Source organism: Eurytemora carolleeae, unplaced genomic scaffold (assembly GCF_000591075.1).
Source record: "Eurytemora carolleeae unplaced genomic scaffold, Eaff_2.0 scaffold706, whole genome shotgun sequence".
Lineage (NCBI taxonomy): Eukaryota > Metazoa > Arthropoda > Copepoda > Calanoida > Temoridae > Eurytemora > Eurytemora carolleeae.
The window spans coordinates 79,092-103,796 of record NW_019396771.1 but is presented as its reverse complement, the minus strand read 5'-3'; the positions used below and the strand labels follow the sequence as shown (position 1 = coordinate 103,796).

The 24,705-nt window shown below is 32.5% G+C and overlaps 1 protein-coding gene across 4 annotated transcripts in view; it reads left to right on the top strand.

Annotated features, from left to right (window-relative positions):
- Positions 1-13,653, top strand: part of LOC111708482 (C-terminal-binding protein) — a 14,727-nt gene extending 1,074 nt beyond the window's left edge. The window contains exons 2-17 of one of the 4 annotated variants that reach the window (XM_023481871.1): positions 4,082-4,131; positions 4,201-4,262; positions 4,455-4,612; positions 4,954-5,007; positions 5,743-5,817; positions 6,246-6,302; positions 6,677-6,884; positions 9,686-9,810; positions 10,171-10,270; positions 10,430-10,561; positions 10,665-10,700; positions 11,136-11,203; positions 11,913-11,969; positions 12,484-12,555; positions 12,621-12,764; positions 12,993-13,653. In XM_023481871.1, coding sequence (XP_023337639.1) covers positions 4,097-4,131; positions 4,201-4,262; positions 4,455-4,612; positions 4,954-5,007; positions 5,743-5,817; positions 6,246-6,302; positions 6,677-6,884; positions 9,686-9,810; positions 10,171-10,270; positions 10,430-10,561; positions 10,665-10,700; positions 11,136-11,203; positions 11,913-11,969; positions 12,484-12,555; positions 12,621-12,764; positions 12,993-13,046 — 1,437 coding nt within the window. In that variant the 5' untranslated portion in view covers positions 4,082-4,096 and the 3' untranslated portion in view covers positions 13,047-13,653. Of the gene's footprint in view, positions 1-4,081; positions 4,132-4,200; positions 4,263-4,454; positions 4,613-4,953; positions 5,008-5,742; positions 5,818-6,245; positions 6,303-6,676; positions 6,885-9,685; positions 9,811-10,170; positions 10,271-10,429; positions 10,562-10,664; positions 10,701-11,135; positions 11,204-11,912; positions 11,970-12,483; positions 12,556-12,620; positions 12,765-12,952 lie in introns of all 4 variants that reach the window. The other 3 variants (XM_023481870.1, XM_023481874.1, XM_023481873.1) reach the window with 3 other exon arrangements.
- The last annotated feature ends 11,052 nt before the right edge of the window (positions 13,654-24,705 follow it).

The window sequence follows — 24,705 nt, the reverse complement described above, 5'->3', positions numbered from 1 at the left end:
TAAAGTTTAAAAACTGAAATATTTATTTGTATATATATATATATATATATATATATATATATATGTATCATCTAAAATGTGATGGTCAGAGGGCGATGTGATCGCTTTGCTCTGAATGTCAATAAAAAAAGGGCTGTCTGCAAGCCCGGGTAAACGTTGGAAGTTGACCTGCGCTCGGTCAGCCATTCTTGGAATAAAGATTTCTATCAAGCGGCTTTAGATGGAATTATTACCAAAGGTTCATTTCTGCAGTAGACTGTCATTTTTGACATTATAAATATTAAATTATAATTTTGGTTTTGAAAAAAAAAGATAAAATATCTAAAAATATCCATCCCTGGATTGGTTTCATATAAAAAGTCAGAAGAACTTTGAAACTTTGAGAACTCTCATTAAAAAGTTTTAGAAAGTTTAATTTACTTCTTCAAAGTTTAAATTAATTTCAAATTACCAATGCAACATTTTTTCTCCCAACTTGGGTCAAACAAAAGATTTATAGTATAGTATAGTATTGCCTTAATGCAGGAAACCTTTTTCAAGTTTAGTGCTTTTAAGAATTAAAAAAAAAAATTAATTAATATAACCTAGTAAGTTTTGTTTCATGTATTTCCCCAAAAGTCTTCATTTTACAATTAAAAACTCTTGAAATGGTATAAATGGAAATTATGATAACATTGAATATATTTCTGACATTTTAATTTTTATAAACTAAGAATTTCCAAAGACATGTGCCGATCAGATATCGGTATTTAATCGAAAAATAAGATTTTTTTGCGTCTTTTTTGTTGAACACCTTATACTTGGTGGTATAAACTTGTTAACATTATTCCGTGCTTGTTTTCCTGTAACTAAACATGGAGAAAACTTTTCACAGAGCGGTTGTACTTTGTAACTCTTGTTGTTGTGGCGTACGGCCATAAAATACCCCTACACTTCGGCTAAAATTAATCAAATTCTTTGCTTTTGTCAGCTGTCAAAAAAAAAACTAAAATCTTTCTAATGTCATTGGGGAAGAGACTTATTTGCATAAAACAAACAGGAAAGGAGGACGGGGGGGGGGGGTGTTCCCTTATCTTCTAATACATATTACCGTATTACGGCGTTTACCTGACAATTATTAAATATGAACGTGTGGGGGAAAATAAATCTAAATATAGGTATCTTGTAAANGGGGGGGGGGGGTTTTCCCTTATCTTCTAATACATATTACCGTATTACGGCGTTTACCTGACAATTATTAAATATGAACGTGTGGGGGAAAATAAATCTAAATATAGGTATCTTGTAAAAATGTACTAGTAGGGGTAAGATATTGAATTAGGATTTATGTTGATTAAAATTTTAATTATTATTTAGATTAAAATAAAAAAATCAGCTGAGTTTTGTTTTCCAGTGGGTAGGGTAGCACAGTAGCTTAGAATTATTTTTTTTATATGGTGGGATGTTTAACTTATTTAAATTAATATCTTCTTATTTTTATTGATTTATAAACCTTTTATAGAGCTTACCATATTTAGTCATTATATATTTCTAAGTCTGCTTAAACCATTTTTTTTACATTTTCTTTAGTAAAGTCAGGTATGTCCTTTTAGCTAAAAGTTACACCGCTGTGCTTTGGTCCCTTTTACCTTAATTTGATCTGTGCCTTGGTCCCTATTTGCTTAAATTTAAACCACTATGCTTTGCGTGTCTATGGCATAATTTTAAACCGCTTTGATTCGGGTTACCTGTTTTCCTTGATTTAAACCGTGGTGCGTTGGTCCTTTTTTTACTTTATTTTAAACTGTGCTTGGGACTTTGTTCCCTATTTACTTAAATGAAAACTGGTATGCTTTAATGCCTTTTACTTGAATTTTAACCACTGTGATTTGGGTACCTTTCCCCGTTGATTTAAACCACTGTGCGTTGAGTTGTTGACCAGTAGTAGATGTGATGAAGAGACTGAGTTTAAGGTTTAGATATTTAAATAATGAGGGGGTGAGGGGAGGGGTCGAAAGAGAGGATGAGGTGGTATCCCCCCCCCCCTCTTATCTACAGGAAACCCGACGTATAACTTCTCAGATGGATAATTTCGATATATTTTGTCTGTTTTCAAGCATTAAATGGAGGGGAGGGATTACCCTAACATCGTCTAAGGTACGACTAAATCTCATAGAATAATCGATCCCGTTTTCTCCATTCAAGCAACTCCCAAAACCAGTTTTTTTCTCTCTTCTGTGTGCGCTTTCTTGTATCATAATTTCGCGCTTTCGAGTTGGCAAACTAGTGCGCCCGGGTTACGTGCACACATCACGAGATCTGTCAGCTTCGCGCGCACAAGAGCTAGAGGGAACTGATAATATTGTGCGAAATTCCCCCACCCTCCCAACCCTTCACCCTCAAACACTTGATATCGGTGTAAGCAATTACTTAAATATATAAGAAATGGAAAGACATGATTTTTAACGAAGATAATGAAAGGTTAAGTCAGAATAGTTCAGTTTACAGGTGTCTGGGAAATATTTTGTAGTAAAATTGATTTTGCTATAGAATTTTGTCTGAAATGATCTTTTTCTCCCAAAAAAATTTTAATTTAAAAAATGCTTAGCATTACAAAGACTTTTAGGGCGATTCGCGCTCATCTATTTCAATTATGAACTTGTTCTCATTGTAACATTGAAAAACAAAGAAAAAAAATTCGCGGATTTTTCAAATATATATGAAAGTTGTATATATTTGTTTGTATTCCCAAACTTAGGAAAGATTTAAAAGAATTATAGCGAAATCTCGCACAAGTTTTGATCGAGCAAAACCCTGAAGGATAAATGCATTCCAGCCAAAAATGAAAAATGGATTTTAATTTTTAAGGAAAAATAATTTGTTTTCGGAAGTATAGTTTTTATAGTTTTTTTATCACACTTTTGCGCTAAAACTCGACTTTTAGTTTAGAAAATGCGTGAATTTAGCTTTGTATAAATTAAGGATTAAAAATTAGTATCCCTGTAGTCGTGGATGTATTCACCCCTGTATTACAAGTTAAAACTACTTTGTTCAAAACTTTCAGAAAACTTTCTTCAAATAAATTTGTTCTAAAACTTTTCTCAGGCTTTTACATTTTATATTAAACTTTGTATTTTCGGGGTGGAATTTTCTCCCATTCTGTAGATTTTAGAATTTTACATTTTATATTAAACTTTGTATTTTCGGGGTGGAATTTTCTCCCATTCTGTAGATTTTAGAATTTTACATTTTATATTAAACTTTGTATTTTCGGGGTGGAATTTTCTCCCATTCTGTAGATTTTAGAATTTTAAAATTGTAATTTTGACCTTAGGTAGATTTTAGATCTTTTTTGATGATTAAAAACAATGCTTTATGCGTTTTATGCGTTTTATGCGAAGTTCCGTAGATTTAATATTTTCTCATCAAAGTATTGCTTTTATACTGCGCACAGTATTTCATAGTTATCAAATTTTATTAAATGATAGAACGAAACAAAAATCTGAAGTACGGAGATTTACGCCCTAGACCAAAAATAGGAAAATATTTTGAAATTGCCATTAAATAATAAGAGATTAGGCATTTTTGTTAAGCTGTTATACCACTGACGAGGCCTACTTTTACTCATGTAGGGATTGATGAACTTGCTTTTTAAAAAATCAAAAGGAAAAAATTTTATTAAAATTTCTCGACTTGTTTTTAATTTAAAACATTCTTTTCGAAAATGATTTTTCTGGCGCTGGTCTGTTGGAATGCATTTCTTTTTGCATCTATGCATTTATTTTAAATGCATATGCTTTAAAACTGCAATTTCTTTAGAAGTGCTCACGGTTCAATTGCTCCATGATAGCTTGAGAGCTAACCCCGTTTTATTTTTTACTTTTTTCTAAAATCGTTCATTTCCCATCCTTGAAATCCTTCGGCGATCGACGAAAAATAAATTTAACCATCGCCCACTTAATTGCTTTTCCTTGTAGGTTTATTATTAATATTTTTTCAAATGATTTTTATTCAGTATTTTCCTGTAAAATTTTTCTCTTTTAAATATGTTTTGACTTTGAACGTTTTTTAGACATTTTTCACAATTTCTTTACTTTTTTAGGTTTGCAAACAGTTGATGTTTCAACCAGTCAATTCTCCTTTCTCCTCCAGGTTTTAGTTTTCATTGATCGCCTAATTTTTATTTCGTTTTTGTGAAAATTTTATAATGCTTTTTTTTAGTCTTATGGATAAGCGCAAAGTCAGCATGATGCAACCAGGGAAAAGAACCAGAATGGATTCAGGTAATATTTTTTGAAAATTTTGTAATTAAGGGGGGGGGGTAGCTTTATCACATATATTCATTATTTTATCCTGTGTACGTGAGTTTACAGATTTCTCTCTTATTTCTCATTAAGCTAAATTTAGACTTTTTGAAAATCATTTATCCGATAATAAATTCCGAAGAAAAGCTCATTATTTTATTTTTTCTAAAGGATCTATCAGAGGACCTATCCCTAACGGACCAATGCATTCCCGACCCTTGGTCGCCCTACTTGATGGTCGTGACTGTTCTGTCGAGATGCCCATACTCAAGGATGTCGCTACTGTCGCCTTCTGTGACGCTCAGACAACAACAGAAATCCACGAAAAGGTAATATTAGAGATTCGGAAAAACGTGACAAATTATTATTTTATTTGGTAATTGGAACCAATAATTCTATGTTTTCTATTAAAAAAAAACCCGCCGACTTAATAAGTTTGTAGAATTTTTGCACCAGTTTTTAACATTATATTAATCTTTATGAATTTATATGAATATTTTTGTAAGAAATAACAATAATGATAATGAAATTAATGCTGCAACGTAATGTAAGGGTCTAAGAACACTTAATTCCAAGTGGAGGCGTTTAACTTAAACCTATTAGGGCTGAATATTCGATAAAAAAAAAGAAACCAAAAAATAAAAAGAAATGCATGTTTAATAATATCTAGGTTTTGAATGAAGCAGTTGGGGCGCTAATGTGGCACACAATACAGCTAAACAAGGTACTTCATATAAAAACAATTAAATAATTTTAAAAAATTATTACTCGTCCTTCATATATTTTTGTAAAATAACTTTTTTGTATTAAAGGGAGTGTTCGCGAAAAATGAAAGGGGGTATAGGCTTAATTCGATAAAAAACCGCTTTTGATCGCTACTAATCTTACTTCTATCTGTTGCGTCTATAAGGAGAAACTTGTTAAAGACGTCTCATACCGAATAACTTACCGTCCATGCAAATTCAGAAAATTGCAACATACGACTTAGACCGTAAAAAAATCAATCTAATTTCAAACAAATCATTCAGAAATTATAATTTGATTATTTCTCTTGGCGCTTGCACAACTATCTAAGAATGCCGCGGACCACTCACATTTTTCGAAATCCGTTGAAACGTTTTCTAAAAAAATAAAATATTATAATTTATAAACAATATAGAAATGTGGCGAAAGATAATCGATGACTATAGTTTGTAATATCTGAATGATTTGTTTGAAATTATATGGATTTTTTACGGTCTAAGTCGTATGTTGCAATTTTCTGAATTTGTATGGGCGCTAAGTTATTCGGTGTGAGACGTCTTTAACAAGTTTCTCCTTATAGACGCAACAGATAGAAGTAAGATTAGGTGCAATCAAAAGCGCTTTTTTATCGCATTAAGCCTATACCCCCTTTCATTTTTCGCGAACACTCCCTTTAAATATTAACTTTAAAGTTAACCCAATCAATAAATCCTAGGAGGATTTGGAGAAATTCCGAGCACTACGGATTGTTGTCCGAATTGGAAGTGGGTTCGACAATATTGATGTTAAGGTAGGATTATTGTTAAATAATCGGGGCTTGGACTTTATTTATGTGTTAATGAATTGTTTCTAACGTTTTACTGTATTTTGTAAAAGTTTGCATCATTGCATATTATGAATGTATGATATTCAATTGAAGTTTTATTCATTTTTCATTTAAAATTGCAAAGAAAAAAAATTTAAAATTTTGACCGATTGTTTAAAATAATAATAAATATAATTATTATTGATTATCGAATGATGGGTTGTCTTTTACAAATAATAATAATAGTCAGAACTAAATGTATTTAATTGAATTAATGAGAGATTTTATGATATTTAAGAACTTTTTTATGTTTGCGTATTTGGTTTATTAAAAAATATTTTGGATGAATTTACGAAGGTTCGATTCATTGGTTGGTTGATTGATTGATTGATTGATTGATTGATTATATCTAGTCTGCCGGTGAGATGGGTATTGCTGTGTGTAATGTACCAGGATATGGTGTAGAGGAGGTGAGTCAAACACGATTTCTTTAAATTAAAATTATTTTACATATTTTCATTTCTCGCTGATGGAGGAAGAGGGGGGCTACTTGATCCCCTTTTGTGCAACCTCAAAATCAGCAATTGAAGGATACTTCAGCTACATTGAACCAACATTAAGATTTCTGAACTGAGCACCTTGATTCCAGTCATTATCATATATATTTATACAAAAAAAAGGTTTGAAAAAAAAATCAAAAACTATAAGAAAAGTTATCTTTTTTGTATTGATGTGACATCTTTTTGTATTTGTATGACATGCTTGAAGGGGGCTATGAAGTTTTACGAACGATCAGGGGCCAGAGAGAATCCAGCAAATTACTAGAACTATTTGTTTTTTCTAGGTTGCAGACACAACCTTGTGTCTGATCCTGAACTTATATCGTCGGACCTACTGGCTCGCTAACATGGTGAAAGAAGGGAAGAAGATAACTGGACCAGAGCAACTAAAAGACGCGGCATTTGGGTGCGCGAGGATTCGCGGAGATACGCTCGGAATAGTTGGACTAGGTCAGTTTACTTTAAACCAAACACTCGGAATAGTTGGACTAGGTCAGTTTACTTTAAACCAAACAGTTTTCACTGAACAAGCTGTCTGCGCAATTTAAGTGACTCTCTTGTTAAAGACGAAATGAAATCCTCTTTTTTTATATAAAAATAGATTTTTCTATTTGTGGTTTCTTGTTAACTTACGGATATGCACAGAGGATTTAAAACGTATATTACAGAAATCAACACTTCTTTACGTGGAAAATCGGCGATAGTTTTTTCCTTGGTAGCCAGTAAAGGGCGTAAATGGCACCGATATGAAAAGGGTCACTTGAAATTACGCCTACAATCGCTTTGAAAAGCGCTATTTTTAAAGTCATTTATCATAGAATTGAAATAGTTCTTAAACTGGTCGATTTTAAATGATAAAACTACCGCTGTCAGTTTTGCCTCAGCCCCCCCCTCTTCTCGTATTTTTTTAGCTGGTTTTCAGCCATCTTACTTTCGAGGAAATTCAGAGTTTATCGATTTTTGGATGAATTCTAATTTTAATAATGTTAAAATGATTTCTAACGAAATCAAGAGAAAGGAAAAAAGATATAAGAGAACATTTTCTTTGTAATCTCAATTTTTCAAGATTTTTCTTAAATTCAAAGATTTAATTAAAATTGAAACTAAAAATCTTAAATTTTAAGTTAACCGATCTTGATATATATGTAATTAAGTTAACTTGGCTATTTGTTGTCTAGTATCTACCAAATTAGTTTAATATTGAATTGAATTATGTAAAGTAGCTAATCCCTATCCCAACCATATTTATATTTATTTATTATTGCAAAACTAAAAAGAGATCGCACCATGAACTTATTTTTCTTATTGTCTTCAATACTCGTTTAAATAATTTGGAACTTCAGGAGGAATTTATTCAAAATGAATTTTAAAGTCAAATTTTAAATAAAATCTAAATATCCTCAAGTGTGTAGACTGGCTCATTGGCTGAATGTGTCTCCCAAACTTAAAGATGGCATATTGTTAATTATTGATATCCAAATCCTTTGAAGGGTTTATTTATATCGGAATAGTACTATTATCTGACAAGTGACCACAAAACTCAAACAATTATGAAGATGTAGCTTAAAGACAAAACAAGAACGTTTTTTGTTGTTTTGGTAAAGTGAATATAAACTGAAGAAAAAATAGATTTTTTGTTATATGGGTAAATTAAATCATTAATGTTTTAGAAACGAAAGAAGAAGAAAATTTGTATTGTTATTTTGATAAATTAAATCAATTAAATCAAATGTTTTAGAAACGAAAGAAAATGATTTTTGTTATTTTGGTAAGTTGAATCATAAATTGAAACTGAAAAAAAATGAATTTTGGAATAGCCACGCATAGCACACTCCCCTTGCTGGCCCCCCTTCTAGTAGATGTCATGTTAGAATTGAATATCTGTGTTTAAAGTTAGTTTGGTCTGAGTTAGATTGGGTTCTTGATTACTTGAGGAGTTCTTACTTCTTATATAATATATAATATATCATGAATTCAATCTCAACACAAATACACGGAACTAGGTATCCGGGGAGCTTCACGCCACTCTTCCCTCTAATAATTTTAGCTTCTTTATTTTACTTTAACTTCAGTGATTTTGTCTTCATGCATATTCAAATTTAAATCAGTAATTTTTCTTTTTTAAATGGTAAATATCCTAAGAAGAACTTAACTAATTTCGACCCGCCTTAAACAAGAGGGTCGGGTCCGCTAACCTATCTAACAGATATACAGACACACAGTTAGGCAAGCCAAATTACTGTTTATTTAGATATCATGATATTTTTAGTATTTGAATATCAATGGGGATGATCCTAGTTTTTCAAAGCTTTGAAGGGAAACTGAAAATGGGACTTAAAATTACAAACTTTTGGTTCCTTTGGGTTTTGAGACACTCTTAAAAAATATGATTAAAATTTTTTCCTTGTGAATTTACTGGTGTCCTTTTTTTCATTCTTCCTATATGTTTTATTCATCTTATCTTCATTTCCTTGAGTAACTAATTTTTACTAATTAACAAAATCATCTTTCCTTATTACTTTCTTTCTATTTAGTTTCCTTTTTATGTTCTAGTAACTAATCTAACTTCGTATCTGACTCATATCAAAGTTGGGAGAGGGTTAAGCTTGACGGTTTCTAGTTCCTTTACTGATTTGTCATATTCATTCATTTTATCATTATTTACGTGGATTTTTGTCGGTTTAAAGTGACTGTGTAATTTCAATTGAGCCTCCAATTAAAGAGGACAATGCCCGATTCACAACAGTATCCCCTTTATCTGATTTATAATAATGAGATATTGTCGTTTTTCTAGGTTCACAAGTGTTTAATTCTGATTATTCCTTCATGTATTTCTGTAGTAGAAATTTAGTCACTTAAGCCACAAATAAAAATAATCAGTTCTGCAAATTATTAAGAATGGTATGTAATTCATAGTTCATCAATCAGACAAAGCTGTTAAGGGATCAGTTGTAAATTGGACACTCCCTTTAATATTGAAATATATTTAAATATATTGCGGTTTTCTGACGTATTTATAAAGGATACTCTAAACTCTGATGACGTCAATAGAGAAGTCAGTTACTTAAATCATATCTAATGTATACACAATCAGTAGAATTACATTTTAAGTTTACTTTTGTAAATTCGTACATTGCAATGAATTCATTCATTCCTCTATTGCATTAACCTATTACCTATTACCNCACATTTCGACGTCAAAAAAAGTATTATAAAATGTCAACATTATATATCACTATTTTTATATCTATTTTTGTCTTTTTTTATATTGATTTTAACAAGTTGATATTCAGGACGGATTGGTTCAGCTGTGGCGCTTCGTGCCAAGGCCTTCGGGTTCAACGTAATTTTCTACGACCCCTACCTCTCCGACGGTATCGAGAAGTCCCTGGGCCTTGAACGAGTTTACACACTACAGGTAAACATTTTTCTCGCGGCTAACAAATGATTAAAGGGACTGTGACGTAATTTCACTTGACCCTACATTTAAAGAGGGATATTCCTGATGTAGATTTTAGTCTTTTTCTGTCTTAAAGTTAAAGCTGGTGTAAGCAGGGAACTGACAGCAGCGGTATAACTTTTCAATGATTTCAATGGGAATGATTCCCTGGGGAAAATTGTAAATTGTCTCTTCATCCTAATCAATACTAACCTTAAAATTCGTTGATTTTCTCCAATTCGCACAAACCTAACATGGGGGGGGATTATTTTCAAAGAGGAAGGGGGGGGGGATTTTTTATGAAAATACATATTTCTGACCTACTTAACTATTTCTTAGGATTTGTTGTTTAAAAGTGATTGTGTATCTCTGCACTGCTCCTTGAACGAACATAATCATCATCTTATTAACGAGTATACAATCAAACAAATGAGACCAGGTATAGAGTTCAACCCAGGGGTATATATTAACAAGAAATAAATCCGATTTTTTTTTGTACCGAGAGGGGGGGGAGAATAAGACTTGAATGTAAAATGTTTCATTTAATTAACGAAAATTCAACAAAATTTGAAAATTGTAAAAATAAACTTTTTTTCAGGAGCTTTCCTCGTAAATACTGCTCGCGGAGGTTTAGTGGAAGAGTCTGCGCTTGGTTCCGCGCTGAAGGACAACAGAATTCGCGCAGCAGCTATTGATGTGCACGAACATGAGCCTTACAACATATTCTCAGGTAAGCGCGATCAAAATGGAAAGTTAAAAAGCTTAATCAACGAATAATCTTTTCATCAAAATTTAGCTTTATTTGCTTGACATTAATGGAAATATATTTTTAGGAGCTTCACCACTGAAAGATGCTCCCAATCTTATTGGTAAGTTTCATCATCAATGAATTACTTGAATTACGATTTTCACTCAGCACAATTGACAGTAGATTCAAGAAGAAAGTTCGTTACATTGAATTATAACTGTTTGTCGTTTTGGTTCGTTTTTTTAAACCATAAGTTTGCTCTTAAACATCTTTGCAATATTTTTTTTTAAAAAAATTGTTTAATAACGATCATTAAACCACGTTCTTTTTTGGTTTGTTTTTGTATATTTTCGACAGATTTGGCATAAAAGATAATGTTTCCTTAATTATGGACGACTATATTTTTTTACTCAAACAATTTGGGATTTTAGACTTGACGGTTTTTTATTCCACTAAACGGGAATATAAAAGATCTTTATGAAACTTGATGAAAAAATGGGCCAAAAAACAAAATATATTTTTTTTTTCAAAAAGTCATTGATTGTTTGATTTTTAGTGACCCCTCATGCCGCATTCTACAGTGAAGCGGCGGCCATAGAACTACGGGAGATGGCGGCAAGCGAGGTATTATTATTTTCTTAAATATTTCTTATTTTTTGTTCAAAATTATCATGGATCGTTTAAATCTTGATTGACTGGTTTTTACTTTGGGTGCATATTTTTTTTAATCACCCCCCCCCCCTTTTTTAAAGGTGTTATTCGCTGAAGTGGAAAAGTGAAATAGACGAAAATAAATTTACAAGAGTGGTTGAGCAAAAGATGCAAAAGATTGAAAATTACTTCGTTTTCAAACCTGATGAGAGATCAGAGAATTTATCGATCTCGAGACAATTTTTGAAGAAATTTTTTTTTTTTTTAAATCTAGATATTTATTTACGTATCATTATAGTTTATTGTTAATATGAATTTAACACAAAACTTTCTTACGACATTTTCTATGTAAATACAATTATAAATCTATAAGTTCGAGATTTAATTTTAACAGATACATTTATTTTCGTTTTTTCATGTCTGGATTGCTGGTAAGTTTATATTTAAGTATTGGTAAAGCAGCAGTTCGAGAGAAAAAACTACATTATATATTAAGGGTAGCGTTCTTTTGTAAAATCTGACTGTGAGATACTACATACACAGTGTGTGCTATCTCTTATTAGAAAAATTGAAAATCGTTGCTGGTTACCATGAGTTACGTTGTAAAGTTTGTGGTGTTTAAGTGCAGGATAGATGTAAAGTAGAAATATTATATTTTACATTAAAATTGTTTTGTTTTCAGGTCCGGCGCGCTATCGTTGGTCGAATCCCTGATACCCTCCGTAACTGTATTAACAAGGTGAATTATGTTATTTTACGAAAACAATTTTATTATATTCAAATGCGGAACTATAAATTGGACTTATAAACCAAAAAAAAATATCATCTTTTTTCTTTTCTGTTCGCAAATGGTTTTCTTCTTGATACTGCTATAAGTTATAACCCGTCCAAGCTTCATTCTCTCGCAATTATGTCTTAAATGTATCCTAAAGTTGTTGTAGACAAAACAATTCAAAAGAACTCATTGCAATTTTAGAGGATTTTTACTTTAAGGAGGGGAATATCAAAAGGAAAATATCGTCGTTTTCTGGCCCATAAAATGTTTGATTTTGATAATTTCCTCCATTATTTCTAAAGCAGACATGCATAAGTCACTTAATAGAGAATTCACAATAATAATATTCAAAGCTTTTAAGTGTACCATTGTGAATTAAGCATACCAGTTACCACTCTTTAAATGAAAGGTCATCTGATTATAACAACAGATTCACTAATTTTTACCTTTACAGTCCCTTTTAGAATAAATATTTTAGGAATACTTCACGACCACAAGTACACTACCTGAGGGTATGAATGGATCAGGATACTACACAAGCCTACCGCCGGTACAGTACAATTTTTAAAATAACAATTACAGAAAGGAATATTTCATTAAAATTTTATTTTTTAGGTTCAACAAGCACATTCCACTACACCTCATGACACCCCTCATAGTGTTAGTGTGACAGGTGCCCCTCCAGGCCCTCTTCCACCAGTATCTATGCCCCCTGGCCTACCTATTGTTAGAACTGATCTCCAGGCCGGATTACAGAAGGTAATTTTTCCAGCGCCATTTTTTCCCCTGTTTCCCGCCATTTTTATTTTTGTCAAATTTTCCCGCCATTGTGTTTGAATTGACAATAAGTCAGGTGTCTTTTCATTTAAAACGAAATCACTGAAATCACTTTTTGCGAAAATGTTTTGACCTTGACTATTATTTTAATCCTCTCCTCTACTCCCTAGTCTGTTGATATGAGAGTTTTTGAAGAGAGAAATGTTACAGGAGGTAACTCAGCATGATCAGACACTCAAATCCGACCCTCATCATCCAGATTAGAAGACCCCGACACTCAAATCCGACCCTCATTAACCCGTCTAGAAGATTCAACACAACTCTCTACACCCCGATTCGGAGATTTGACACTCTCATCGGAAAAGTTTCTGTAAAGGACTAATCAAATATAAGTGTCGGTCGCTTGTTTGTTACAAAATATAGGTGTGCACGTGCATTAGCTTAAACTGATGTACATGTTTCACTTACATACGTGCATGTACAACAATGGACATGATGTGTGATTGTGCGTTGTACATAAATTAGTCCTTTTTGTGACTTTCTAAGTACAAATATTCTATTGAGAAAAAAAAGCTTATTTATCAAATAGTATATTCTCATTTTTTGAAACTAAATATTTGAAAAATTTGTTCCTCTGAAAAGTTGAGCTGAAAGTCCCAGACACTGTTAAAAGCTTTGATTCGATACAGGTTTTAAAACCCCCCCCAATCAGGCCTGTAAATGGCCATTTATAGAGTAGTGCGGAGAAAACAGCTTTTTGTAAGAACCAAAGTTTCTCTGCATCCTTTCTAAAGCCAAATAAGTGGTATTTTTATCTTATTTCGACACCTCCCCCCTCATGTTAATTTTGAGATCAATTAAATGTTTTAAAACAATTTCTGTCTTTAAAAAAACTTTTTTTTATACTTAATTCCTGGAGAGAGAATAATTAAGTATAAAGTTTGTGTATATTTTTGTACCTTTTTGGTTCATGTACTATTGTACTGTCCTCAATAAATGTATTAAACTGTTTAAAACCTTTTTTATTTATCACAGATTTCTTCCCAATTGAACTTATTTTGTGGGCAAAATTTATCGAAATGAACCAATAGAATGAGATTACTTTTGAAATTACATTTCCCCCAACTCACGCTTCGCCCAAACTACACTCAAGAGTTTCACCCCCCCCCCCCCAAAAAAAAAAAAAATGTCTTGCCAATTTTATTTTGAAATTATAAAATTCCATAATCTTTAAAGGGACTGTAAACGTAAATCCGAGTGACAGTGATATGCCAAAGGGGGGGGGGGGTCTACAAATTTTCACGCCTAGCAAAGATAAAAATGTAATTTAAAATTGAGTATTTTACATTAATATTATTATCAACTATATTTAGGGTTAACAAAGGTTCGACAATTAACCTGGTGAAAGTTTTAGCGACCCCCTCCAAACTTTTTGTGAATTTCAAATTTGCAATGAAACCAGAGGCAGCTTGAAATGAGAAAGTAGAATGTTCTTCTCCCCCCCCCCCTGGAAAATTTGGGGGTACATCACTCGCCTTTTTCAGTTTTCATTTAAATTAAATTTTTAATACATTTTTTAAGGGAATTAAAAAAAATTTCCCCTCCAGTGACGATGTTAGGATTTTGACTTAAAATCAACAAAATCAAACAATATCGGGGNAAATTTATTTGCGGGAAATTTTACAATCCCCCCCCCCTTCCCATATCGTAAGCCGCCCATGAATGGAGCTCCCTTAAAACTTTAAAACTGATAATCCTAATCCATGACTTGTGTATAAAAAAGTTTGTTGAAAGCTAAAATATAACTTTGTTTTGTATTATTTCAAACTTATGGCAGGAAGATGCATAAAAACTTTAATGCAGAGAAGTTTTCCTTCTATATTCCTGAAATGAAATTATTTTTATGTTTTAAGCACGAGCACGACTGAGCCGAATAAGTGTTAAGGGTAGTTGATGACATTTCTCTGATGAGAATTAAAGGGATTGTAAGCGTAGTTTCAAGTAGCCCTTCTTGCTAAGAGGTCAGTGTCCGATTATAAACGGTACCCTTTATAGCTGTGTCTGATCAAGTATGAATTGGATAGCAATCTTAATAATTTCCTAAACGGATTATTGTCAAATATAAGTTGACTTGCGCATTTCTAGTGCAGGAAAGCATATGGGAATTGTCGAAATAAATCCATTTTAACCCTAGAAAAACGACGATATCTTCCGCAATATTGATCAGACAAAGGTACCATTGTGAATCGGGGATTCACTCTGTAAATGGAATGTCACTCGAATTTACGTTTACAGTCCCTTTAAAGATTATTGAATTTTATAATTTCAAAATAAAATTGTTAAGAATTTTTTTTGGGGGGGGGTGAAACTCTTCAGTAAGAGTAGTTTGGGCTCATTGGAATTTAACACTTCTAAATCCAGAAAAAAAAACACTATCTTCTACATTCTTGATCAATTTAGGAATTTAAGGGTACCGTTGTTAATTGGACACGCCCCTTGAAAAGTAAGTGTCATACTGGACCGAAGGTGTCACAGGAGTTACAGTGTACTAAAGAAACTAACTCATGATTAAAAAGTATTGCAAAAAAAATCAGCTACAGTGGTAGGCGATTTTATCAATATAATGAAGACGACCTTATATTTTAATTTTGATTTATATCAAGCTTTTGAACAGCATGGATACATCAAAAACATGGAAATAGAGAAAAGTTGTCAATCAAAAAAAGCGTCTTTAATTGCTTGTAAACTTGTAATTCGAAGAAAGCTTGTTAACGACTAAAACATAATCGCCTACCACCGTAGGTAACTATGAAAATAGTTTTTTGTATTGCGAATTCTTTATTCGATTCATTAAACATTTTCTAGCTGGGATTTAGCTGCGATTTCCCAGCCGAGGAAGTCCCAGCTAGAAAATGTCTAACGAATCATTTAAATAATGCATACGCATATAAAACTAGTAAAACCATAGAATGTCGATTTGAATATATTTTTTTGCTTCACAGTTTGAGTTGAAGCGAAAATTAAGACCAAAAATCATCATCATTGAAATGCTGAGACCCTCTTTCTTCGGAGATCCCCATATCCATCTCAACGGAGACCCCTAGGATATCATTAGAGACCTCAATCTTTTCAAATATTATGCATCCGTGCAAAGATGGCAATTGGCCCGATTTCCAAGAAAATCCTTTAAAGCAATTTTCTTTGGGGCGACCATGCTTTTCTTTGGAAAGTCCAAGCTTTTCATCAGAGACCCCATCCCATGAGAAGTTTGGAATCTCCAATGATGATGATTTCTTCCTAGACTCTAATTAGTGAGCCCCTGAACAAATAGGGAGGCTTTCGAAATGTCATTAACAAATTTAAAAATGAGGAGGAGGATAAGCATGATATGAGAATTGTTGGACATGTATAAAAGTTACTGAAACTGAACTTGTTAACAAATAAGTTTTATGGTTCAAATTCACTACTTATAGACCTTCTATCAATTTTGCACATGACCATTAATTTTAAGTTATTTTGTATTATTTTAGGTTTAGGTTGGGTTAAGACAATTTCTGGGCCGAGCGCTGTGGCTAGGACAGGCTATGGGGCCGAGCGCTGCGGCCAGGACGGGCCTTCAATTTCAACAATTTTCAACATAATTCGTATAAATTTAGGGTTAGGTTAGGTTAAGACACTTTTTGGGGCTAGGGGGCCAAGCGTTGCGTTTAGAGGGCCAAGCGCCGCGGCTAGGACAGGCTAGGGGGTCGAGTGCCGCGGCTAGGAAATTACCAAATTTTGTTTTCTCTGCCCTGTTCTCTGGAAAAAGGATTTATGGAGTTTTGTAACTTTATAATTGGGTTTAATTGAATTGAAATTTAGTAAACAGTCTCTTAAAATCTAATATTTTTTGTTGTTATAATGAATGATACGAATTTAAATTAATATCGTATTACTTCCCAATCAAAAGAGGAGCGTGGAGGTTTATCTGATTTCTCCGGAATATTTCCTTCATGTTTCCACAGAAAATGGTCTACAATATTGATTAGAAACAGGGGTGAGCCTTGGAGCGACCGCTCACCCCTGGAAAATTGCTTACCCCTGAAACTAAACTACTCACCCCTGAAACTAAATTGCTTAACCCTGAAACTAAATTGCTCACCCCTGAAACTAAATTGTTCCTCTGAAACTAAATTGCTCACTCCTGAAACTAAATTGCTCACCCCTGAAACTAAATTGCTCACCCCTGAAACTAAATTGCTCACCCCTGAAACTAAATTGTTCCTCTGAAACTAAATTGCTCACTCTTGAAACTAAATTGCTCACTCCTGAAACTAAATTGCTCACTCCTGAAACTAAATTGCTCACCCCCTGAAACTAAATTGCTCACCCCTGGAACTAAATTGCTCACTCCTGAAACTAAATTGCTCACTCCTGAAACTAAATTGCTCACCCCTGAAACTAAATTGCTCACCCCTGGAACTAAATTGCTCACCCCTGAAACTAAATTGTTCCTCTGAAACTAAATTGCTCACTCCTGAAACTAAATTGCTCACCCCTGAAACTAAATTGCTCACCCCTGAAACTAAATTGCTCACCCCTGAAACTAAATTGCTCACTCCTGAAACTAAATTGCTCACCCATGAAACTAAATTGCTCACCCCTGGAACTAAATTGCTCACTCCTGAAACTAAATTGCTCACCCCTGAAACTAAATTGCATCCCCGGAGGTGATGCATTAAGGATGACCTAAGGAAAATAGAGTGAAAATTATGAGTTTCCAAAATCCAAATTCTTTTTGGTTAAAATAAAAGACTAAAGAGAGTTATAATATAGTTATATGTTTGGTTTGAATTTCGCGCTAAATCGGCATAGTGCGACTTTATGTGAGTGTAAGTCCACAGCAAAAAAATAGTAGAAAGGGGTGATACAGAAAACTGTTAAATTTAGAGGGGGAACATGATATAAATATTACTAATATGAGGTCAAAATCAAGGTGTTGACTTTAAAAGTCACTATAATAAAACAAAGAGATCTGAAATGGATATTTCTTAACATTTATTTAAAAAAACGATATTGTTTTGAAATATTTGCATATGACAGGGTTAAAATTGGTTGGTTTAGAAATTAACAAAGGAATTAATGATGAATATTTGTGGGCACTTCATGGGAGTGTTGTAGAGCTTCATGTTGGTGGAGCAGATCAACAGGAACTGGAACAACAGGGCTTATCAAACATAGTAGGTAGAGATCGCGGCTTTATCATGCTGGCTTTGAGCGATTATGTTGTCTCTGGAATGCATGATGAACTGGGAACCCTCGGGTATAAGCACGCCTGCTGCTAGCTGAGTATCTGTGGAAAAGGATTCATACGTCTTCAAAACAAGCAACGGGCAACGGCATCGGAGTCGGTAAAATCGTCTTCCTTATATTTCGAATTTGTGTAAACACAAGGATAATATTCTCTATAGTGTTCTCTTGGTCCCCCCTTGTCCCTGAACAAGAAAAACAAAAAAAATTTGCGCTACGCGCATTTACAGTTTCGCTCACCCCTAAGAATTTCTATATCTGCCCCTGATTAGAAAGAATACAATAGGCAATATAGCGTATACAGGATTTAATGTAGAAGGGGCCGGGAGCACAAAGAAACAATAAAAACATAATTATGGAAGACAAATTAAAAAATTAATAAGTTCAGTTCTCTATGGATGATGGATGTAATGATCTCCTGAAACGTATTTTTGATGCTTAAAAAACTAAATTTCCCCACATTGCACTATATTGGTATATCGAAGTAGTAAAGCAACACTACAGCATTAATTAGAGATGTTTGGAAACATTAAGCTTGGTAGATGTGAAAGATGTGAAAAGAAAAAAATATTAAAACAAATTCCCAAGAACTGAAGTAATGATTTCTCCCTATATTTATTTTATCAATAAGAAGGCAAAAGTTGTTTTGAATCTAAAGTTAAAGGGGGTGTTCGGAAAAAAATAAAAGGTATGTTAGAATGAAACCTGATAAAATATGGATTCGATCTCTATCGGCCTTTAAAGTATACATCATATCTTTAAAAAAATTTTAAAGTTTTAAATTTTATTGAATTATTTACACTTCTCAACCATTTTCTGGTTGCATAGACGTAACAGATAGTTTAGTCAAATTAGTAGTGATAGAATTTGATAAGAAATTCAGTCTAAACCGCTTTTCATTATTTTGGGAACACTCCCTTTAAAAAAAATCAAATCCAATAAAAAACATAGTGAACCCAAATTGTAACTAATTTTTACTTTTATTAGCCCTTTTAAGAATCAGTGGGTTTCAATAGCTCAGTTTATTTAAAATGTTGCATTAGCTATTTTTTGTGTTTGATATGTTGCGTATTTAGATGCTGTAGATTTTAATATGTTTTATGTTTGAAATAGTTTGTATTATACATTTTGACGTTTGATATGTTTATTAGAAAGTTGATGATATATTAGTTTTATCGGGATATTTTTTGTGATGATGTGCTCCATTTTGGTGTTCAAACGATTTGCCCGATTTTTGTTTTGGGCCCCTAATTTGCGGAAGAGAAAAATGTTGCATAACATGTTTGTACTTTGTTAGCTTGGTTAGCTTTTCAACTTTTTTAAGACTTTTGTATGCTATAAGAGGTTCTACAAAAAATCAGATAAGTTTAAGAAGTTTAAGAAGTTTAAGAAGTTTAAGAAGTTTATTTAGAAGTTTTATTAGTTTATTTAGAAGTTTTTTTATAACTTTATTTTGAAGTTTATTCTAATCATTTGCATTTCTTATGCAATGCCAAATTTGAACCTGAGAGAAAATATCTGCAAAACATGAACGCAATTATATTTTCTCTTAAAATAGAAATATTGCAAAGTTTGATCAAAGCAAACTTTTACAGAATACAGTTTTGAAATGCTGAAATTTCACGGTATTATGTGAGGTGCCTTTTAGAAGTCCAAAAGACTCAAAAATGAACCAAACTAAGTACACTCACCTCAATATGTGTATGTATGAGAATAAAAATATAAAAACACTTTGTAAGTCATGTATATTGTAACCATACACCAAGCTCTGAACCCAAATCCAACATTTTTCACGGGGATTTAATTTCGCGAATTGATATATTTCATTCACTTTTCGCTAACCTACAACTTAAAAAAAATTATATTACATTTTTTTATCCATGAGAAAAAATTAAAAGGTTAATTTTTACAGTGAAAATGTATATCAATGAAAGTAAATTCGCAAAATTAAGTGTCTCTGAAATATCTTGTTCCGTGTTCCTATTCTTTAGAATTTGTTGAGAGTCTGAGCAGCTTCATTTTGCTTTCTCTCATACTCTCTATCTCCTCCTTCTCCTCCTCCAACTCCTCCTCCTCCAACTCCTCCTCCTCCAATTTCTCCTCCTCCAACCTTGGATAAAAATTATTTCTCTGTAATGCCGTTATAACATTCAAAATTAGTTGTGCATCCCATTTGCAGACTCGAGAAACTAAAAAACTAGACAAACTAGACAAACTGGACAAACTAGAAAAACTAGAAAAACTAGAAAAACTAGACAAACTAGACACACTAGACAAACTAGACAAACTAGACAAACTAGACAAACTAGGCAAATCAGACAAACTAGAGAAATTGTTTTGAATGCATAAATGTCCCTAAAGAAACTTTATGTTGTAGTTGTGCATCCCAATATTGGTAAAAGTTATTGAAAAAAAGTCTGATATTGGCCTAAGTCTGAGTTATTATAGGCGTAGGTATGGGTTTGTAAAAACCTAGGGTTTCCAGCGAACGAAACGTTTTGTGAAAAAATGCGAAAATTTTCGGTCGCATTTCGTAAACTTTTTTGCGAAATTTCGCATTTTTTCGCGAAAATAAATAAAGCGAAAGCAAAGCGAAACATTCAATAAATTCGAATCTGTCCGGACACAATTCTCAATATCTCCGTTAATTTTACAGAATTGTATAAATGTTAGACCACATTTTGGAAATCCCGAGACAAGTCAGTTTTTGTTTTAGATATTTTAACTGGAATACTTTTCAAATTGTGGATGTTCAATTATGCCGCGTGGAGCAAAGACGATAAAGAATCACTTTAATTCCTAGTTATATTGGGTCATTATTGTATTAATATAGTCGCCAACCATTTTACTAGCTTAGAAACCTGTAGCTTTGTCTGTATACTTTTCTATAAAATTCAACCCACTCAACTTGGAATTTTTTTACACAATTATTTGTAAATGTTGTCGTCATCATAAATTTAAATATCTCAGTTCAACCTATATTTGATAATTAACAAATAATATCGACGAATAACGGTCTTTTTTACCGAATTACTGTTAATCTGAAGCTTATGAATCTATATATTTCTGCACTTAAGACTCGATTAAAAGTCAAGGGCAACTTATAGTTGGTTCCACAATCCTAAAATAAGAGTATTAAGGGTTTATTTTCATATTATTATCTCAACAGGTTGTTGTAAAGAACTAACTGACCCACGGTAAACCTATCTTAGGTCTCTTAGGTAAATAAATTAAGTGAGATCAAATTACAATCAAACTCAGAACTGTTTTTAGAATTAGCTTCAGGATGTTTATTTTTTTCATGTGGATTTTAAGCACAATATTTGGTTTCTACAAATTATAAACATAAATTCTAAATGTTGATGCAAACAAACCAAAAATCCTAAGTTTGGGAGATTTCTGTGAAAGACGACTTAAATATCGTTTTCTCTTTGAACAAAATCTATTCGTTTTAGGATACAAAATATTATAATGATAATGATATTATATATATGGTTAAATTTAACCACTTGGTAATGATATTATACAGAGCGTCCCATATCATATTAGATTATCTCCAATCTTTAACACCAAAATAAACCCTTAATACTCGAAAAACTAATAATTTTCAACAAGAAAATTCTTATATAAGCCTTATGTTATTTTTCAAAATGATTCATTCTAATGAAATTTTCTAATTAGTCCCGAAAATCGTAATTTAGACCCGTTCTCGGTCTAATATGATGTGGGACACCCTGTATATATGGTTAAATTTAACCACTTGGTTCCAAAAATATGTCGTCTTCATTCGTTTTATCATGGTTAGAATCCGATTTAACCATGATTAAAAGGTCATCAGGTTTCGGTCTTAGGACTCGATCAAGATCATCAGGGGGCATCTTTGGTTCCAAAAGTAAGAGTATCAAATGTTTATTTTCACAAATCATAATTTCATATTAAAACATTGATCCTTTCAGGTTTTATCTAGAGGCCGAAACTTAAGACATTTAATCATGGTTAAATCAGATTCTAACCATAGTAATCTGATCGACGACGACAGATTTTAGTAACAACTATCTTTTTTAACTACGGCAGAAATTGAACCTTGGTAGAAGATCTCTTAAATGTCGGCTTCAGGGGTTGAAGAAGTTTGGGAAATTTTTGTTGAAGACGACTTTACTATCGTCTTCTCTTTACAAAGAATCTATTCATAACTCTTGTTTTGGGATACAAGGCTACCCACGTAGAATGAGACTTTAACGATTTTGATTCAGTTTTAATCAAAATGTATACGATTAAAAACTTTACAAAAGATAGTAAATACAGTAAGAATCAGATAACTATGTATTAGGAAGACGACATTAACACGATACTAATTTGTATTTAAAGGTCGTCGATAATCTTTGCGGCACGGCATTGATTCTTCAATTAACTTTTACATCTATTATTCTTGAAACAATATACCAAAAAGTAACCTAGTTCTGACAATTCCAAAAAGCCATTTTTGGGGCTTTGAATATTACCGGAGATATAAGAAATTACTTTCCGATTTCAATAATTATTAAACAAAACAAAACTTGTCAAAATCTAAACGAAAGGCACAATAAACCGGGCCACATTTTTGCCATGTCAAGACTAGGGTTTTTTTTTATTGATTATTACTTTAAGAATTTAACTTTCAAAATCGGTGTCCGAATTATATCAATTAGACGACCTTCAAGTCTTCTGTCAATAGTCATGTTTCGGTGGACACCCTGTAGTGTTACTAGCAAATTATCAAATCAGTTATCAAGTTTAATAGGTCTAATTACATTGCAGAAATGTTCTTTGAACCCTCAAGCACGACTGTGCGGAATTTATGCAGACTGTAGACTGTTTCCATTTATTCATAATGTCCTGCAATTGTAAACTTGTTTCTATCTGGGTCAAATCATTAAATAAGCTGCTTTCAAGGACTATCTTCAAGGAAGAAGATTTAATTCAACCTTGAGATTGTCATATTAAAATAGTGCAAGGTCGTCTTTGCAGTGTCATACTTTGTTTATAACCCTGTAAATAAAACATTGTTTCTCTCTTTTTCTTAAAATTTGGACTTGCTTTTAAATACAACATCTACAAAATATGATTGTGATTTTGACATTTGTAATAGAAGTCGTCAAATCCCCGAATTGTTAATCAAAGTTCGCAATTTTATCATGTCGTCACAAAATTACATTGTGAGACGTCGCTTTGCACTGCAGGACCAATCAATTTAAGTTTTAAGTCCTTTAAATAAGTTTTTACTTATCCAGTTTTATTGAATACGCCCTTATATATATTTTCTGAACTAAAATAATTTGTAACATTTCTCTCATTTTATAATTAAACAATTAAATTTAAAAAATAAAACTTCCAAGTGAAAAATAAGTAGAACAGTTGTTAAAATACGCAATTGTACAAATTCAAAGATTAGAATAACGTCAGTATAACACTCGATGTTTTTTCTTTTTGTTTAAATATTTTTCAGACAGTGGTAGGCGATTATATCAATACAATGAAGATTTTATTTAAGATTTAATTGTTAACAAGCTTTTTTCGAATTACAAGATTGCAAGTAATCAAAGAGAAGCTTTTCTAATTGAAAGCTTCTCTTGACTTCTATGTTTATGTACATCTTTGCTGTTTAAGAGCTTTATATTATGATATATAAAGATTTAAGTCGAAAGTCTTCTTTATTGTTTTGATATAATCGCCTACCACTATAGAACTTACACTGTATTCTTCTAAACATGAAAACTTATTTTCGGTTAAATCCTTATATAGCGGAATAGTGGCAAGGCCCTAACTATCAAATCCAACTATAAGGTCACGTGATAAGTTCTATATATATCTATCATAGGCCCCAATAAACAATATCCATATACATATATTAAATAATAAGCCGCGAAACCTATTACAGACAATCACACATTTTGTTCACATTTAACTGCTATGCAAATACAATCTGCTCATATTAACTATATTGTGGATTAGGTAAGATTGGGATTGTACAGGGTGTCCCACGAAACATGACATTTAATAAATCGTTATTTTTAGTCAAAAAATCTTTTGCTTCATTATCTTTTACTTTGAAATCAAGTTTAATATAACATGACTTTCATTTAATATTTTTATTGATCTTTGGTATCAAACAACTTGACAAATTATGGAAAAAGACATTCTAAACTATTCACCAACTGTCATGTTTCGTGGGACACCCTGTATTCGGGCCGAGAGAGAGGCCATTAAGTTGGGCCGAGCGCTGCGGCTAGGATAGGCTAGGGGGCCGAGCGCTGCGGCTATATTAAATTCACTTTGTTGTTAAATTTTGCTAAAATTTTTAGGATCATTACTTCAGGATTAGTCTTTGTTCCCCAAATACAATCTGCATGCATTTTTTTGCATGCATCTTTTTGCATGCATATGTGTTATATGCATATGTATGTATGCATATATAGCTGGTCAAATGGCTGGACCGAATGGGGGGGAAACCCATGTGTGCTCGGGGAGGAACATTGGCAAAATAAATTAGACCTTTTTTGTAAATCAAAAACTTTTTGTTTTAAAATCTAAATTTTTTCTTTAATTTTTTTTTATTCCACGGGCAACGCCAGGATCTTCAGCTAGTAATATATAT